This window comes from Cygnus olor, chromosome 15 (assembly GCF_009769625.2).
Source record: "Cygnus olor isolate bCygOlo1 chromosome 15, bCygOlo1.pri.v2, whole genome shotgun sequence".
In the NCBI taxonomy this organism is placed as follows: Eukaryota; Metazoa; Chordata; class Aves; order Anseriformes; family Anatidae; genus Cygnus; species Cygnus olor.
In genome coordinates this window covers 5,896,599-5,915,029 of record NC_049183.1, presented here as the reverse complement: position 1 = coordinate 5,915,029, position 18,431 = coordinate 5,896,599, and the positions used below count along the sequence as shown (strand labels likewise).

At 42.3% G+C, this 18,431-nt stretch overlaps 1 protein-coding gene across 7 annotated transcripts in view; it reads right to left on the bottom strand.

Moving 5' to 3' along the window:
- CLUAP1 (clusterin associated protein 1) overlaps window positions 1–18,431 on the bottom strand; it is a 75,121-nt gene that overhangs the window by 54,307 nt on the left and 2,383 nt on the right. For 5 of the 7 annotated variants that reach the window (XM_040574615.1, XM_040574614.1, XM_040574620.1 and 2 more), the window contains exons 3-5: window positions 17,899–17,983; window positions 13,064–13,243; window positions 11,962–12,057 (exon numbers count right to left, since the gene is read on the bottom strand). In XM_040574615.1, coding sequence (XP_040430549.1) covers window positions 11,962–12,057; window positions 13,064–13,243; window positions 17,899–17,983 — 361 coding nt within the window. Of the gene's footprint in view, window positions 1–11,961; window positions 12,058–13,063; window positions 13,244–17,898; window positions 17,984–18,080; window positions 18,244–18,431 lie in introns of those variants that run through there. The other 2 variants (XM_040574618.1, XM_040574619.1) reach the window with 2 other exon arrangements.

Below are 18,431 nucleotides of genomic sequence, written 5' to 3'. Positions count from 1 at the left end.
AACAAAGATGTCACTCATCTTCCAGGTACGCCCTAAGTCCTGTATTATATTTGCCAGCCATTTTCAGATGTCTTGGTCAACTTCAGCCATCCGAGACGGGCTTAGATGGCTAGATTTGGGCACCTGCACTGCAAATTAAAAAGCAAAACAAACAAAAAAAACACAGTATGGCTTTGTCATCTTCCTGAATGAAAAGCAAAATAAAAGCCAGATAAAAGCTCCTGTAAGTTTGGACTTCAGCCCCCTTACACATCAATTATAAGAAATATTCCACGCAGTCAACTGAAATTGTCAAGAAAAAAACACAAAACTCTCCCAAAGCACAAGATTCAGTAGCAAACACTACAGAAGGAACTGGTTTGTTGTCAAATGTCATATGGGCTCCACAGAGCAATTACTGGCAGAGGGTCAAGATACTGCTCCCAGCATCTTCTGAAAGTACATGGGATCATGGCCTTAGCAGAAACCAGCAGCAGCACTTCCAAGGTACATTTTAGCTTTCCATTATGCAAGAGGTGTTATAATCTGATTCAGAACCCTTACATGAAGGGCAATGTTGTGAGCCCATTGCGAAATCGAGAAGCACTTACATGGACTCAGCTGCAGCGTGGCTCATTTGGCTTGCATTTCAGACCTAGAGTGGGAAATAGCTGTACAATTTCTCAGCCTTCCACCACAACCTGAAGAGCTTCTATTAAAGTCAGCGGACTCTGAGTACAGCGGCAATGCTGGCGCTTGTCTGCACAGGAAGTTCCTGCAAACAGAACTAAGGTGGTGGATTTTGAGTGTACCTGTGCTACTTCGCGTTGTCTTGCTGAGCAGATACGCTGACATGCAAGAGCGATGCCACTGAGCAAGGCAGGCCATTCCCACTGCACTATGCTCCTGTTGATTTGTTTCCCTGGGTGCTGCAGTGACAACAAGGAACACTTAAAGTCATCCTAAATTCACAGGCTGCCTGGCCACAAAGTAATGTCAGCATGCAGAAAAGGCAAATGCACCTACTATGCACACAACGTGGGGCCAGGAAGTTGCTGCCATTCCTGCAAAAGCCCCCCACCGCTTCCTTTACTAAGAATTTTTCCCTCTAGGAGTTTTATATTTGGTTAAAAATGAAAAGTCACTAATGCAAAAAACAGTCTACAAACATGCCCAGTGAAGAATTTCCAACTAGCTATTGTTTTCCATCATGCTGAATCAAAACCAGCTAAGCTAGCTTCCTGCACGCCCGATATGTGCAATAAATGGATGCACGTATCTTCTGAAGCGCAGTAATGGGTGCACGACTAGCATACAGGTCACTCATGATAACTGTTGTATATTATAGGTATATACTGATGTGCAGAGGTCTAACGGAGGTTTCTAGATCTTTCCTTTTTTTGTCTTAAGGACCGGACACAAAAGCTTTTCTCCACTACAGTAGACTTTGCACATAAGATTTTTTGACCACAGATTAAATCTTTGCTCCTCTCTCAGGAGCACATGCGAGTTACCTTCTCACTGCCACTCTCTGCTGCCTTCAGTCTTACTCCAGGAAGCATTACATCCCATACTCACTGCAAACAGGGTTTTTGTAACTACAGCTGTCCATGCAGGTAATAAAACTCTACTTTTGGAGAGTTTACTGTTCAGGAAACTAATTAACATACACTGTGATCACATTTGGCCAAAATGGAATGGATTATTAGGCACAGTTATACATGAACAGGAAGGTACAGGATGGAAATTAAAAATAGTCAGGACTAGAATGTGTTTTGAGCAAATTTGCCGACAACACCAAACTTGGAGAAGTTGTAGACTCTGCTGAGGATGGAAAGGCCTTGCAGAGAGATCTGGACAGACTGGAGAGCTGGGCGATCACCAACCGCATGAAGTTTAACAAGAGCAAGTGCCAGGTCCTGCACCTGGGATGGGGCAACCCTGGCTATATGTACAGACTGGGGGACGAGACACTGGAGAACAGCCCCACAGAGAGGGATCTGGGGGTTGTGGTTGACAGCAAGTTGAATATGAGCCAGCAGTGTGCCCTGGCAGCCAGGAGGGCCAACCGTATCCTGGGGCGCATCAAGCACGGCGTCGCTAGTCGGTCGAGGGAAGTGATTGTCCCGCTCTGCTCTGCGCTGGTGCGGCCTCACCTCGAGTACTGTGTGCAGTTCTGGGCACCACGGTACAAAAAGGACATGAAACTGTTGGAGAGTGTCCAGAGGAGGGCGACGAAGATGGTGAAGGGCCCAGAGGGGAAGACATATGAGGAGCGGCTGAGGTCACTTGGCCTGTTCAGCCTGGAGAAGAGGAGGCTGAGGGGGGACCTCGTCGCAGTCTACAGCTTCCTCACGAGGGGGAGTGGAGGGACAGGCGCCGATCTATTCTCTTTTGTGACCAGGGATAGGACCTGAGGGAATGGTGTTAAGCTGAGGCAGGGGAAGTTTAGGCTGGGCATCAGGAAGAGGTTCTTGACCGAGAGGGTGGTCGCACACTGGAACAGGCTCCCCAGGGAAGTAGTCACTGCACCAAGCCTGTCTGAATTTAAGAAGCGTTTGGACTGTGCACTGAGTCACATGGTCTAAACTTTTGGGCAGACCTGTGCGGTGCCAGGAGTTGGACTCGATGATCCTTACGGGTCCCTTCTCACTTGGGATATTCTATGATTCTATAATAATCAAGACCTTCTGAAGGAACCTGATACTTCTAACAGCCTACTTTCTTCCCCAGGAGATTAAAGCTCAAGTTAATCGAGATTTTTGCTGCTTCCAGGCTCCCAGGAAGCTGCTGTCTTGTATGCTCATCTCAGCAGTCCACAAAGTAAATCCACAGAGACATCTGCCTACTCAGCAATGCAGAGCCCTCAACCAAAGCTACTGTCTGAAGCCCCAGTAGCTATTGCAATGTTTAAAAAGCATGGCACGAGAAGGGGATCTGAGCTAAAGAACCAGCTGGAAAGCATAATTTTCTGCAGACCAAAAAGAATCAGGCAGTCTGCCTAGCCAGATAAGATGTAATCTGAACATATGCCTTATGACAGAAGAAACCCCTTGCAAACATTAGCATCCAGACTGCTGAACTGTGAGGCAAGAAGAAGGATTGTAAAGCTTTCTGACAGGCACGTAGTTACACTGCTCTCCCCTCCCCACACCCACCTCCAGGTGGTCCGCGGGTCTTCTAGCTCAAGAGCTGTTTCCACTGAATTACCTTCCGTTCACAAACCCCAGCATGTGCTTACTGGTGTCTTCCTGCATCCTTAGAACCCTCACCTTTAATTTAATACTTGACGGGTTTCACGGCACATTGCATTGGTAAAGTTTGGATTAGTCCACAGGGCTGCAGGGTCCTGCTTGGACCGGGGGTCCTGATGCAGGCGGCAGCTTGTGATGTCTCTTCCACAGTCTGGCAAGAAGACAACGAACGTATGTCTGCCAGCACAGCGGAAGCTGTGTTTGTGAGTGGATTTCCTACTACAAACAGATGAAATTGGCCTTGGGCAGCACGGACAGTTGGAAGCATGCTTTTTGTTTTTTAAAGGAAAAAACAGCAGGGTCATCAAAAAGGCAAGGCACCTGGTCAGGCCAGAAGTTACTTCAATATCTCCTTTTATCCACATCCTTCTGTAACAAATGTTTTTAAAAGTATTTCCTTTCCCTACTCGACAAAAATAAAAGGAAAGCTTCAGGAAGGGTTATGATTTCCTCAGAACGAAAAAGAAGCATCAACAAAAAGCGTGTTTTGTTCAGCAGCATCTTTCAGTCCTCAAAAACATGCTATGACACCATGCAAAGCTGCAGTAAAAGCAGGAACAGGCACTGGGTATGCAGCAATACCACCCGAGAGACAGTTTAAACTTTTTAACTCGCATCGAGCCCTCGATTCCGCAAACATTGCCACGCAGCTTGGGTTTCCATTCCCAACAAAGCTTAACCAGCAAGAAGCAGAGTGGCTGGTGTGCTCCAGTGACAGAAATACAGGGCGGCTCTTCGGCAGAAACAAAGGCAATTTACGTCAGCACATTTTCCTCTTATGTAACTAAAATTTTGACATGGCTATACTTTGTCTCTAATGAAGGAAGGTTAGGAATAATGAGCAACTGAAGCCTCACCAGATATTCAGAACACAACGCTTCTGATGTAGCCCAATTATTAAGCGAACCTTCTTGCAGAGTCATGCAGTTTTTGACAAGTGCTGTGACATACAGAAGATGGTTTGGATGTGATTTTCTTCCCAGCTAAGCTAGAATGGCTTTTCAAAACAGTCTAGAACTGAGCTACAAGCATGCAAGTCTTCCAGATGGTTGACAAAATCGTCACTGCACTGAAACAACTGGCCCCAAACTGCAACAGGAAACACGCCCCCTTGCAATTTATAGACGATGCTATGTCTCCAAGCCAAATACTAATGCAAAGCTCACTAGAAAATCATTTGTCACGTGAACATATAACCATGCCTATGGTTAAAGCAATCCAAAGTATAGGACAGTATTGATTCAACTTCTCACAATTTCAAGGTTTAATTTTGGCTTCCCACCTTGCAATAATCCCTCTTCTTCAAAACTGGTAAGTTAGGTTTTGGTTTGAAGCAGCACAGCTCAAAGAATTTGAAGCAAACTACGTAATTCTCTGGAGTTCTGGGAACTTGGAATTACAAGTTCCCACTAGAAATCATTTTTACCCCTGTGATGTGCATGGCAACTTTGTAGCCAAGGCACGGGAAAGAGAGAAATGAGTTTATCAGCCTCCCCTAGGCAATATCTAGCACCCAGAACTAACATTTGGCAGATGGAAAACGTTTCCAACATTACAGGTAAAATAATTTCTTGTAGTTACCTTTCAAGAATGCAGCTGTCACTCCAAGCTGACCCACCTCTCCCTCGACGGAAAGGGGCAGGCAGCAAACTGCAACAGAACGAGCAGGGGGAGGCAGGGGAGAGGGAATCTTTAATCAAGAAGCAGGGAATGAAGAGATCCAGTTAAATGTCTTCAGTGGCATCTCTTTATGTTGTAACTAATGCCATTTCAGTTCCGCAGCTGGATCTAAATGCCTTTGGCTCTCCTGAGAGTTTAATTCAAGCATGTCACAAACTGAAGTCAGCAAAGAGATTCTCAATGGCTTCCATCAATTTTGGAATAAGCTTATACTGTGTGCATACATAACAGGAACACTCGTACCAACACCCTGTACTTCAAAATTCATCTTCCGCAGGCTTGGAAACGCTATCTGGCTGTTAAAAACTTTGATCTACAAAATTACAGAAATTACTTTATTTACGCAAGAGAATACACAGGGACTAAATGGTTTGTTCAAGGTTGCAGATTGAGTAAGAGCCAAGAGGAACGTGAGAATACTGACCCAGGGTGCTGCCCATCTTCAGCACAAGCAAAGTACATCACAAGAGAGATTATTTTCACCTTTCTTCAGTTTTACATGGCTTGGAGTTAATTAAGAGGTAAATAAAATGAAAACAACCTTGAGAAGGTCAGAAATCTTTACGCCTGCCACCAGCACAGAGGCAGTTTTATTTTGGAATTTTTTTGCTTCATTATCTTACTGCGTCTAATAAGTCAGCAAGCCTAAGCAAGGCAGCTACTTGACAGGCTCCTGCTAACACGTCCACGGGACCTCTGGCAGATGCAAAGTGGCAGCCTCTCAGAGACAGTCAGCTTCGCCCAAGTGTTATAAATAGCCATGAATTTTTCCTTTTGGATGTTCAACGTATGACAACTCAGGAGCATCCTTCCTCAATTGATCACAATTGACCTTGAAAGTCGTTACTGCTTTATGCTAAAGAATTTTTTGGGTCACCTCATCAGCCCTCCCTCCCAGTAAAGACTCATCTTGCCATCTTCCCCACGAACGACCTGTCGGTAACCAGCTGTTACATGACACAGAGGACCACTGGCTTTTCTAAGGTCTCTGGGCCATTTACAAGACCGTAGCAGTTAGCTGTGTAGGTCCAGAGTCAGCCGACCCATGTGAAAACTGAACTGAATGCACAATGAAGTGGCGCTGCATTTTGCCTGAGCACCAACATTAATTACTCTGGTGCTTTTCTTGATTTGGGGCTTGACAAGCTTGATCACAGCACCGGTAGTTTCAACTTCTACTTCTTTTGGTCCTCCTAAGCGTAGAAAACAGCGTATGCAGAGAGAGAGAGAGAAAGAGGGATGGAGAGAGGGAGAAATATAAATCAAATCTCTCCATCCCTACCCCAAACTCAAATCGACCCCCACATTTCCTCATCTGAGGGGGGAGGGAGCGGGGGGCGTGGAGGGAGTGCTAGGAAACGAGAACTCAGTGTCTAGTTACTCTTCCAAAGCTGGATATAAATACTCTGAAAATTAAGGCCACATAGTCATGCAATGCAGAGGAAGTCCCATTGGCAGTAAAGGAGGCAATGAAGATAAATACATGCATCTCCGTGCACAGAATTTGCTTTTCAGCTGGGGAACTCACTGTGTTGCACCAGAGCTCATTCATCAGCTCCGCTACAGTCCTAACATACATCAAGATTACAATGATTCCACGCATGAAGAAACAATTACTGAGCGCTAGGAACCAGCATATTTAAAAACAGACTCTACGAACTCCAACTTTCCAATTTCTATACTTGGACCAGTAAGACTGGAAACTGCAAACTATCTGCAAATATAAGGGCTAAATCCATTTTAAAACAAGAAGCCTGTCCCTCCCCCAGCGCACTGCCACAGGACACCAACCTATGCTGTGCTCACCAACAGCTGTTCTTGAAGCACAGCATCCCAGCAGCTTCAGTGGACTCCAGCACTGAACTCCAAAGATCCCCTGATGAAGTACAGCTTTCCGTCTCTCTCCCCCTTAGCGCTGAACTGTGCCAAGCTCCCCCCTGGCAGTTACCTGGCAGCACCGGTGTCCCAGCTGGAACAGGGCAAAGGCAGCGCCTGCACTTCTCCCCACCCACACCTTGCGCCCCGCAGCCCGACGCACGAGGTGGGAGAGCAGGAAAGGAAATCTCCTGACCCGTCTGCAGGGCTGGAACCCAGCGGCTTCTCCTCACATTTTAGCTTTCTGCTGCTGTAGGGCTGTTTATCGGGAAATGCCTTCCTGTTCTGCTCAAATATAAAATCTGATTTCTTATTTAAACCAAAAACGACATTTGTGATTTTCATCTGATGAGATAAGCACAGCTTTTAGTTAAGATTCTGACCAAAACAATTACCAACAGCACCCTAGTCTGAATTAAGCAAATGAGTACCTGTAGGTTTTGCTTCCTCCGGTATTCCTAAATTAAAGGTTTGAGTGATGTTTATTGGTTGTGGGTTTTTTTTGTTGTTTGAACATTATAGATTAATTCTAAAAGCAGTTTACAAATATATCAGAAATTCAATGAGGAAATCATGGATTTATAAAGGCATTACAAAGGCACAGTACCACATTTCCATGAACACAAATACTCTACCAAATTAATACAGATGCATTTACATCAATACGTACCTACAACACATCTGATATAAATTTTCCCTTAATAAGCCCTTCCTTTCTCTGGCTGAAATTTGTTTTCATTCAGAAAGTAATTTACGAAAGTGACCCATGACTTGGATCAATAAGGTTTATCTTATGCATAAGGATTTTCTACATAGCTTCTATACAAATTATGTGCAAGAAGAGCTCCAATAAAGAAAATAAAGGTTGTGACACAAATTATAGTCAACATTTCTACAGGAAATAAAAACGAGTTTTACTTCACTTTTCCCAGTGATCTTTCCCCAAAAGGGGCTTAGACAATGAAAACAGATCTATTCAACCCATTAACGACAAACGCTGGCATTTCTTTTACAGTTACATGAAAATGAAGCAGTCTTTGCTTAGGATAGAAACAAGATCCTCAGCTTAACTAAGCCTTGGTAGCAAGATCCTCCAATTGGATATTTGGAGATGGATGAATTGGAAGGGAAGGGGGAGGGAGTTCGGGGAAAATAAAACAACCATGTTCTCAAATTCATTAAAACAATATCAGAACTGTCGATGCATTTTAATATATGCAACAGGTTTCAGGACATAAAACGTAATTAACAAATAAACCATACTGCTCTCCTACTGCCCTTCAATAGCGCGGTCTCTCCTCCAGTGCAATTTATTGTGTGCGTTACTTAGCCACGCAATGTCAAAAGAAAATAAGCAATGGAAATCAATAAACAACACATTAAAAAAAATACTAAAAGTAACCTTAGATTAATGGCAGCTAGTTTGATATGTACGGACAAAGCTCTAGCTCTCCACATGAAGGCAGAATTCCCAGCACTTCTCCTGCCCACCTGGAACGGGGTGGGAAGGGCAGGCACAGGATGCCACCCCGTCAGCTTCAGAGCACCTCACCGAGTCTGTGAAGAATCCAGGGAGATGGTGTGAAATGATGACGGGCAATTCCTTACTGCGCTCCACACTGGCTGTTTGGAAATAACTACAACGCCACTGACTTCCATAGGCATTATCAGACTTAATGGCAATGGCAGAAAACAGCAGCATTTGGCTCTCTGCCTCTCACTCGATGAGTTCATTTCATACTCAAGTGAGCTCATGTAGCCCAATTATTTTGAAATATTTGGGAGGAAAAATTAGGATGATGAAATCTTCTAAAGGTTACCATACATCCCTCTTTTCCCCCCAGAGACATCCTCCCTCCCTGCCGTAAACTTTGTGTAGGAAAACCCCGCAGCCCTGAGGATTCTGCTCCCCCAGCTGGGATAGCCTGCAGCGAGGCTGGAGCTGCTGCTGCCAAGAGTTCGAGGCCCACAAAAGCCCTCAAGCTGGGCAGTGCCGGGCAGCACATCAACTGTCTTACACCACACACACTCAGGTGTTCATATCTGTGATTGCAGGATCACCTGGTGCACCCAGTCAAGATCTTCGACCAAGGGCTGCACCGGCAGGTGAAAGGGGAAAGCCATCTCACCAAGCTGCAGGTGTCTCTCGTTTGTGCCATCCACACCGAGTTCCCTTTACACTCTACCGAAACATGAATGCACACGGTGCAGTTCTGCTGCTCCTACATACACGTGAACTTTAGGGGTGACAAATCACACCCCCGACTCCACTGCTGAAACGTCTAGGTTACCACCAACTGAAAAGGAAGCAAGGGCACTTATTTACAGAGGCTCATTGTGGAAACAGGACCAAAGCCATGAAGTCTCAAGGTAGATAAGTTCTACAGGAACTAAAGTGCAAAATCTGTGGTGCCCCAACAGCTTTAAAAGGTCTCATGACGCAGCTGCATCACACGCAGTGAAGCTGGGTAGTATCCTGCATCCCAGCAACACAGGCAGATGCTGCTGGTTTTCCCTGGGATGGACTGCGTTGATGCGCACACCCCACAGCACCACCAAACAGGGCTCAAACTGCACAATGGAGCGGTGAGCCAGTGACCCAGCTGCACATTCAGCTGAATTCCAGCTTCAGGGAGCGGTAAGATTTATCTCCCACCTACACGTTATTTCTGGATTTCCCTTTTCCATCTGCTTCCTAAAGTACAGAGCGAGGGTCTCAGGTTCTGTCACAAAGATCTTGGTAGCTGCCGAAAGGAAGGTTATCACTCCTGAGTCGAATCCCAGCTATAATCATTCACAATTGTATTGCAGATTCTAACAGAAAAGCCCAAGACAACACTTCCCATATTATTAGTTAAGCTTCACAGAGGAAGAGAAAGTTACCCTATCTACTTTGCAAAGAGGTAAACTGAAGTGACCCCAGTACCAATTTGAGGGTAAAGGTTTTGCTTTGTGACTCCTGAAAAGATGGAAAGGACAAGAGCCAGGGGAATTCGCTTGTATTTAGTCTCACTTCACCTTATGTTTTCTAAGCTCTCCCAAAGGCGCTGTGCTGGCCTCCATCATCTCTCCAAGCAACAAGAGGCATGACAGTGCCAAAACCAATAAAGCTGCCCAGCGCTTTGGTCATTTCCTGGTATAAGTGATCTGTAAACTACTCAGAACAACACATTAAGTTCAGCTCATTTTTAGGATATAACTTTTTCTGGTGCACGGACTGGAAATAATTTTTACAGTATCTAAACTGCAATTTTGTAAAAAATGGCAGCAACAGGTGTCTAGTCATAAACTTTCCATTACTAATTGAAAGCAAAAAGCCAAGTAATCACCATCACCATGCTAGCAGTCTTTGTAGAAGAAAAAGCCATGAAGTAAAAAAATAACTCTGCTTATAATTAAAACAAACAAACTTGACAAACTCCACCAGAAAACTGCTTATTGCAACCTCATGCCTTTTTAACCTGAAAATTATTTCCTTTGCTAAATGCTTAAATCTCAAACTCGTACACAATTACATACCAAACTTGGCATTTAAGACCCAAGCCATTTTTTTTTTCCTCCAGTTTTAACAAATCACTCAGAAGGCTGGAACCAGTATCAAATGAAAAGGAACAGAGCAAGAAAGTTTCTTTGTTGCTCTCGAGGTACTCACTGCACTGGCATAGTGTCATGTTGTGCTTTAAAGATATAAACTTGTAGCTAATGAGACAGAAGCAAAGGTCATCTTTCCTAGGACAGGATTTCTTGAAGATAACAAATTCAGTCTGTCAAACCTTTTTGCAAAATACAAACTGCGTACCTCTGTAAGATCAGTTAGCCCCAGCTTGTGCACTCGGTCATTACACCACAAGAAACATACGCTCTCTACAGTATATAATAAATTCTATCCTTTTACAAATTGCACCCTTAAACAGACTACCATTGAAGGTCTCTTAATGGGTGCAACGAGAAGTGGCTGCGATGAAGCACTTACCCATCTCTTGATTTTTCATTTCACACTTTCAGCACTTGGCACTTGTGTAAGTCCCTATTTTAAGGCCCAGTTCTAAAGTCAGTTGGACTCCTAAAAGCCTTGATTTAAAGTGATCAAACAATGACCAATTTCAAAGCAATGCTTAAGTACTTTCTAAAAATGCTGACTTACACTGACCTATACTTGACTTTTTAGCTGAGCTCTAAGAGATGCCATATACAGAAAAAAATAGTTTAATGCTCTAAAGCAAGCATTAGCACGTTAGGCAGTACTCACATGAAAATGTGAAAATGTCAAAGCCAGCAAATTAAGCAAAAAGTACAAGATGAGAAGTGACTGATTAACAGTTTTGTAAGACTTGTGTATGTTGAATTAAACTGGTTATCACTTCTCTCTCCCTTCTAAGATACTAATGTCTTTCACACAGCTGTACACCATGCTAATGTATCTAGAAGAAAAGACAACGCTCCACAGGTAATCTTCCCTGTACATCATCCATCCTTTGAAACACTCGCACTCCATCAAACGAGGACCCGGGAGCATTAGTTGTCAAGGCACGCAGTCTACTGCTCTTACAGGATGCGCTTCCCACAGCTCAGATATTACAAATCTGAAGATTATCAAAAATAATACTAGAATATTCCAGGCTTGCCTTGCTTAAATGTCTGTTATCAGCAAACAAATAATCTACAGCATTACAGATGAAAGCATTAAAGAAAATATTGAAAGACTTATTGGCAAAGTGTTTGATGACACTTCCGTGACTTCATGCAATGCTTGTGATTTTACAACAAAGCTAAAGAATATGTACCCTGCAGGCTTGTGGGGCTTTCAATTACTGTAACAGAAATAATGAGCCTTGCACTTGGATAACTAAAGGCATTAATCATTCATCTTTCAGAACACATTCACCACCACTGCTAAAACATACACATGAAGTCAATATCCCCAAATAGTTCTCCAGAGACTATTTCAGTTTTCTTCTGAAGAGAAAGTGCCAAACTGTTCTCTCACTTTCATTGCAATCCAGGTGTTAATATGAGTGGGAAGAAAATGCAAACTTTCTGACCCAATCCTACAAATAACAGGATATTCATTTTAGATGCAGCTGTTAAAAACAGCTACATACTTTTTCCACCTTTTTTCCTTTGCAGCACCCAGCGAACAAAAGTTCTTGTACACTCTCCAGGGTTTACTTACCCTTAGCTCAACTTCTTTGCCAAGTAAGTCATACAGACTTGCTCCTTTGGAGGTGATTTCAGAAGCAAGCTGTCTAGCTGCCTTCAAGTCAGCAATCTGGAAACAGAGCAACAGCACTCAATGGCAAAAGAGAATCCACAATATCACACAGAAGATCCACAGATTTTTCCCATTTTATGTTAAAAATGCATGGGAGGCCAGCACAGAGGCTGAATCTCTACTGTAGCACTGAAGCTCCCCACCGGAATCACAGTGAGCCTGTCTCTTGGCTTTCACATGGTCTAGATTAGCCTCCATTTACACATCAGTAAAACCCCAGACACCTCAGGCCAACAAAAAACACTCCTCAAAACTGACTCTGCCTGTTGTTGCTTCATGTGCTGCCCAGGGCAAAGGGAAAATACCTTTTTCCACATGCAAAAGTAGAAAGTGCATATAATAGAAGGTACATGACTAGCACGGTGCATAGATAGCAAATACTGATCATCTAGAAGTGCTTTTTCATGATTTCTTCTAGGTACTTTCTTAGCAGATCTGACATAGCACAGCTATAATAGAATCAAAGACTAAAGATACCAGAATATAAAGAGGTGATAAAAGTAACAAAAAAGCAGCAACAAGAACTCCTTTTATTTAACACAGTTTTGTTGGTTGCCTTTTTTTTTTAATGAAATATCTAGAGAAGGCGTTTATTTTAAGGGCTTGAACAACTTTGATGTCCGTTAAGATGATAGGAAGATTCCCCTTTCACTCAACCCAAATTGGCTCAAAACCCAACTATCAGTCAGTGGTTTGGAAGCTCCCTTGTTGCAATGAGATTAAGATAGAGAAAATAAGTCTTTATTCTGGCCTACTCCAATAGCTCTGCAATTTCAATAGCAATGCAAAACAAAGATAACCAATTTTGTGCCTCTGTTGCCTCTACTTCTGCTTAAGAACACACAAATTAAAAACAAGCCATAGTGTGTAACTTCAGCCACAGAAAGTCTGAGATAAAGGCATATAAACTTCCTTTAGAGAACATTCTCTACTTAAGTTTCAGCCAGAAAATGTTTTTTTTTTCCACAGATTAATAAAAAACAAGACTACAAGTTTTCCTTACTCTTGAGCCAAGATCAAACTTGAATTTGCTGCTGTCTTCCTCACTCACGTCTGTGCGCTCCACTCCCTTGGTGTTCATAGCACCATAAAGCACAGAGGTGACTTTCAGCAGTTCCTTCACTGCATAGCCGTCTGCCTGGTAAAGCTTCTTCGTGTTGAGCTTTATGTGAGCCTTGGTAGCCTTTGGGAAGAAAGAATTTATCATGTAACAAAGAATAAAATCGTTACCTTTTCACACTTCACTCTAAAGCTCTTTTTGTGGGCACCATCCTCTGCTTTATGAGAATAAATCTTCCTGTTTGGAAACAAATTTGCCTCACCGTATTGCTGATGTTTCTAAAAGAAATCTTTCTGAAATATGTGCACTTTTAGCATGTCAGAACATTTGCAGATAATTACCAGAATAAAAAAACCTCAGACTCTCCATTAATTCTTCCCTCTGCGAAGATCAGCAAAAACCCTGTGCACCACTTAAATTCAAATTAAGTTTAAGTGGAATGTAAGTGCTGCCCAGGTCTTGTGATGATGCTGCAGAGAGGTAAATTTCACCCTTAATGAGTTACAAGAATAAGATCAATTATCCTAATTTAACTGTCTTCTCTTTCAGCAGTACCTTCAGAATATTTTATTGTTTCTCTCAAATTATTCCCTGCTACAGTATTACCAACTTTATTCCCTTGTCTTCCATCTCTGAAAAGTACGGACAGACCAGTAAGGAAAAAAAACACCAAAAACTATAACGTTATCATTTTTTAATTCAAAACACCAAAGGGAAAAAGTGAGCTTCATAGATGCTGCACATCTGTTGCAGAAAGGACACAAACGGAGTTCTTGAAATTCCTAACAAGATTATGTTACAAACAAACAGCCACAAGGAGCTAACGCCAAACTCCAGGTTAAGTTTTGAGGCACTCTTGCTGATGGCCTGACTAAACAGACAAGCAAAGGAAAACTGTTTGCCTTCTAGTTCTACAAATACAAATACAGCTAAGTTTTAACTTAACATCCTCTTACGGATGCCTAGCAGTGCAATATCTTCAGCCTTGGGATACACGACTCGAACACCAGAACGGTTGGTACTAGCTTTGCCCACTCTGCACTGGGCTTCTCCAAATACTTCAACGCAGGAAAGTTTCACGTGAAACGAAAGGGAGAAAGGACTGCATCTCAAACCACGGACCTAGCTCCAACTTTTCAGGGAGCAAAGAAAACAAAGCAAACAGCTGTTGATCAACGTTTTGTCATCTGATTCCGGCCAAGCTTCATGACTTTACAACCAGATTTCTCGGTGGTGCTTGCATCTTGCCTCTTTCTTCACGAAGTCACAACACAGCACAGTGACTCTACACCCACTTCCTGCATGCAGGAACACAGCTAAAAGTGAAGTCACACTTTCCAGAACAGGTTACTGATGTTGCACACCCTGATCAGGGGCAGTATGAGGCTTACAGTACAAAAACCCCGAACCGCTTTTGAAAATTTTGGCCAATGTGACCTCAAATGAACCAACACACAAAGCAGAAAGCCAGATGTGTTCTTCCATCTCTTTGTGTACAAGGAATCTAAAAAACTAAACCGTAGAAACAGTAGGTATTAAATTTTAAGAGAAGTATGCCATTAAATTGACAGAATCTGTTAAACATCCACTACACAAAGAAGACTAATACACCACATCATGAAGGACATGGTTAGAGACAGGAATTCCAATTTCAGTTCCATTCAACCTCAAGAAAGAAAAATCAATGTCTAGTAAAAGGAAAAAAATGTTTTGCACTCAAAGGCTACTTAGAAAAAAAAAAGAGGAAAAACACATAAAACTACATATATTTTTCAGATTGACATAATTGCACTGCCTATTCAAGCAAGCAAACTTCATGTTTGGAAAGCTCGAGATTCAGTCACCTATTTTCTAACAACTCCAAATAGTTTTAAAGTATCATCAAGAATCACTTCCATCTATCCTGAAAATCCAATTATTACAATGCAATAGGAAAGAAATAAAAATTTACTGCAAGAATGGAATCAACAGCCAGAAAATTTGCTCTACTTTAAAACCTGCTTCATTATTATCATGGAGCCAAATTGCGAACCCAAGGCAGAGCCTCAGTAAAGACACTCAGAGAAGCGGGAACGCGAAAGGTTCCTGCCTGACCCACAGAGCAGCACGGCACCGTGTCACTGCCACTGTGCTGCAAGTCCCCTTCCTGGGGGATTGAAGTGGCTGGTGGATTTTTCCAGTCCCATCTTACTTTCCTCTGTGCTGTGTAGGAGGGGATGCTATGCCATACCATTTAAACCAAAGGGTGGTGGGCTCAGTACCTTTGTCCTTGCTTCTCCAAACAGTCTACACCTTTCCTGTTATGTTAAAACTTTCTATCTGTCAATTCAGTAATTCAGTAAGAGATAACCGCAAGCAGGAAGAATTTACATTCCTATGAGACAGGACAGATGAAACGGATATCCTAATTACATGAGGTCACATGCATCGTAACCCTCCTCCAAACCCCACAAAACCACTAGGTCCCGAATCTGACAACAAACATTAATTCCAGCAGTGAGGGCAGTCCCAGGACACAGAGCTATGGACATGCCACAAACACAGGGCCTTGCTGTGCGAAGCAACAAGCCCTGCAATTTATTTCCTCTACCCCATGGCTCACTACTAACACACTCCTGTGCTCCTAAAAGCTCTCTGCAAATTACCAATACAGCATCCAAAGACAGTAATAGTTCGGGCCCTGAGATCCTTGGTTGGTTTCTGCAGCGATCCTTGCTGCTGACATTTGGCTTTTTTGGAACCCTGACACAGCTGTAAAGCACACAGCCCAGGCAGTACCAAGAGCAGGATTTGTGCCTACGCCAGACACAGGTTTCAGTTCTTGTAATCAGTTAATTAGCCAAATACTGTGTGATGGGAAAGCAAAAACAGCTCAGGGAAGAACCACGAGAAGTCCCAGCTGTGCGCTCCAGCCATTCAGTTGCAGACCCAGTCTTTATCCCAGCTGGCCCAAGCATTTCGCATTCTTTCCTGTACAACAGCACAGTCTTGGTAGTATCTAAACCCAGTAACACAGGGCAATGCATTGTTTGAGTAAAAACACATTTATACTCCTTGTCTGGGAAAGGAAAGGAATATTCTAGATATATTTCATGGTGATTAATCCATCCCGATATTCCCTAAAATAAATCTGTCTCTATCACATCTCACCTCTGGCTACGGACGCATAAAGCTCCCAGCTACTAGACAAGATAACTGTGGATTCCACAGACGTTGAGTTATTAAGGAAATGTCTACAAGCTTTTCTCATTCTGAAAATGCTGAAGAACTACAATAATCCCCACATTATTTTGTAATATTAACTAAGCATAGGATGATTAAAGAAATTTCAATTCATTTCATTTTCTGAATCAAGTAATTCTTCAAAATCTTTAGGGATATCTTCCGTGAAATCAGGTAGTGAAAGGAAAATGTATTAATAACATTACTAATGACTCCATCTTGTCATTTCAAGACATGCTTGGTTTGGAGGGAAGAAATCCCTCCCAACAAAATACATCTGTTCACTTCATCTTATGATGCTCCAGGGCTCAGAAGTACATTCTGGTATGCACAGATGTGAATCATATTCTGAACAACGTAAAATTAAGAATCAAGGAAACTTATGGTGGACACCATCACAAATCTGAAGACAAAAGTCATCCTGATTAGAATATCATTTTAACATATTTTAAAAATCAGAGAAGTTTTATAAGAAATTAATCTTTGGCTCTAGCATAAGGAATTCCACTGTTTCCAAACCCATCTGTAAGTTTTAACCATTAAGTTTTTTCCACCTGATTAAAGTTGTGCACAGGTGTGTCATAACAGCAAAGACTCATGCCACATACATCAAAGTAATAAGGATGATGTGAAGGACTGTGTTCTTATCGCATGAGACTACAGAAGTTGATAACCTAATTCAAGTATGGTTAAGAATAAGGTGGTAAAAGATTGGCTCTGAGAAAAATGTGCCTCAGCCCAATCAGCGAGAAGGCTCATATGACAGAATACCAGTGTACAATTCTATAGAGCACATCAGAGGTTATAACTACTCAAGCATATGAATTAATTAGGCATCCAAAGTTAGTAGTACATAAGACAGAATCTCTTCTAAACCCATTTAAAGGGCTTCACAAATGTCCTATCTACAGATATATCTTTCACTCTTACTCCGACCCCCCCAATATTAAGAGATAAAGATGAATTTTGTTTTATCATTAGATGTTTAGATTCCAATTCTGTGAAGTCACAGATATAACTCTACATGATTTCAGTAACAGCATACCCTGGGCTGCTCAAGTTTAACAGCTGTTATATCAGGATCCCAAGTCACGGACAAGGTCACCACTTGTTTTGGATCCGTGCAAATACAAGCCAAAAATAACACTCAAGGCCCAAAGAACCTATGAACCAAGGAAGAATACTTCTACTTGACTTCACTAGCGTGACTCAAATGAAGCTACTTAAAGTATCAGGTAAGCAGTTATGCTTATATCATTGCAATAGCTGAAGCTTTATTAGTAGTAAGTTCTAAAATGAACCTCTCTCTCCCTTCCTCTTCATTGTCTTACTATTTTTTAATTTGTATTTTTGATCCTGAGCAGAATTCCCCAGTAAATTATATAGCCTAAATTATTATTTCAGAGAGAAAACAAAGCTGACCTGCAATTTGACATACATCACAAGAGTACAGTACATACTCAGCCACCCATCAGACGGAAATCATAAGGGATTAAGAGGGAAACCATTAAAGCTAACCCAGAACACGTATTTCAATGTGAAATAAACAGACATACCATAAACTGAGCTACAGCCTTAACGAAGAAAACGCGGTCCTGTTCCGTCTCAACATCAGGAGGAATGTCAGTCTGAGGCTCGTACCTGTGGAAAGAAGCATGTATCAATTCTGAAATAAATACGCAGTATTGAGGAGACTCTTTCATTCATGAGGCAAAATCAAAAAGAAAAAAGAACACACGTACAAAACTAAAAATAACTATTTAGCTCCTATGGCAGATACAGGGATCCAAGCCCTGGAATGCATTGAGGGGTTTGTGTACAAACTGCAAAAGCTACGAAACTCAAGATACTTCTCCAGCAGGAATTGTTACTTCGGGATCCAGAGTACATCTTTTCACTCAGGGTTTTGGAAAGGAGAAAAATTTAGCTGACTTGATCAAATCTGTAAAATACTTATACTCAGCAATAACTTACTACTTAAATCACAAGCTGCTTCTGTAAATCAAACTAAACTCGATCACACGTGGCTTCAAAATTTAAAACACCTGGCATATGACAGAGCTCATCTTCTCAGCCTTTTAGGCGGTAT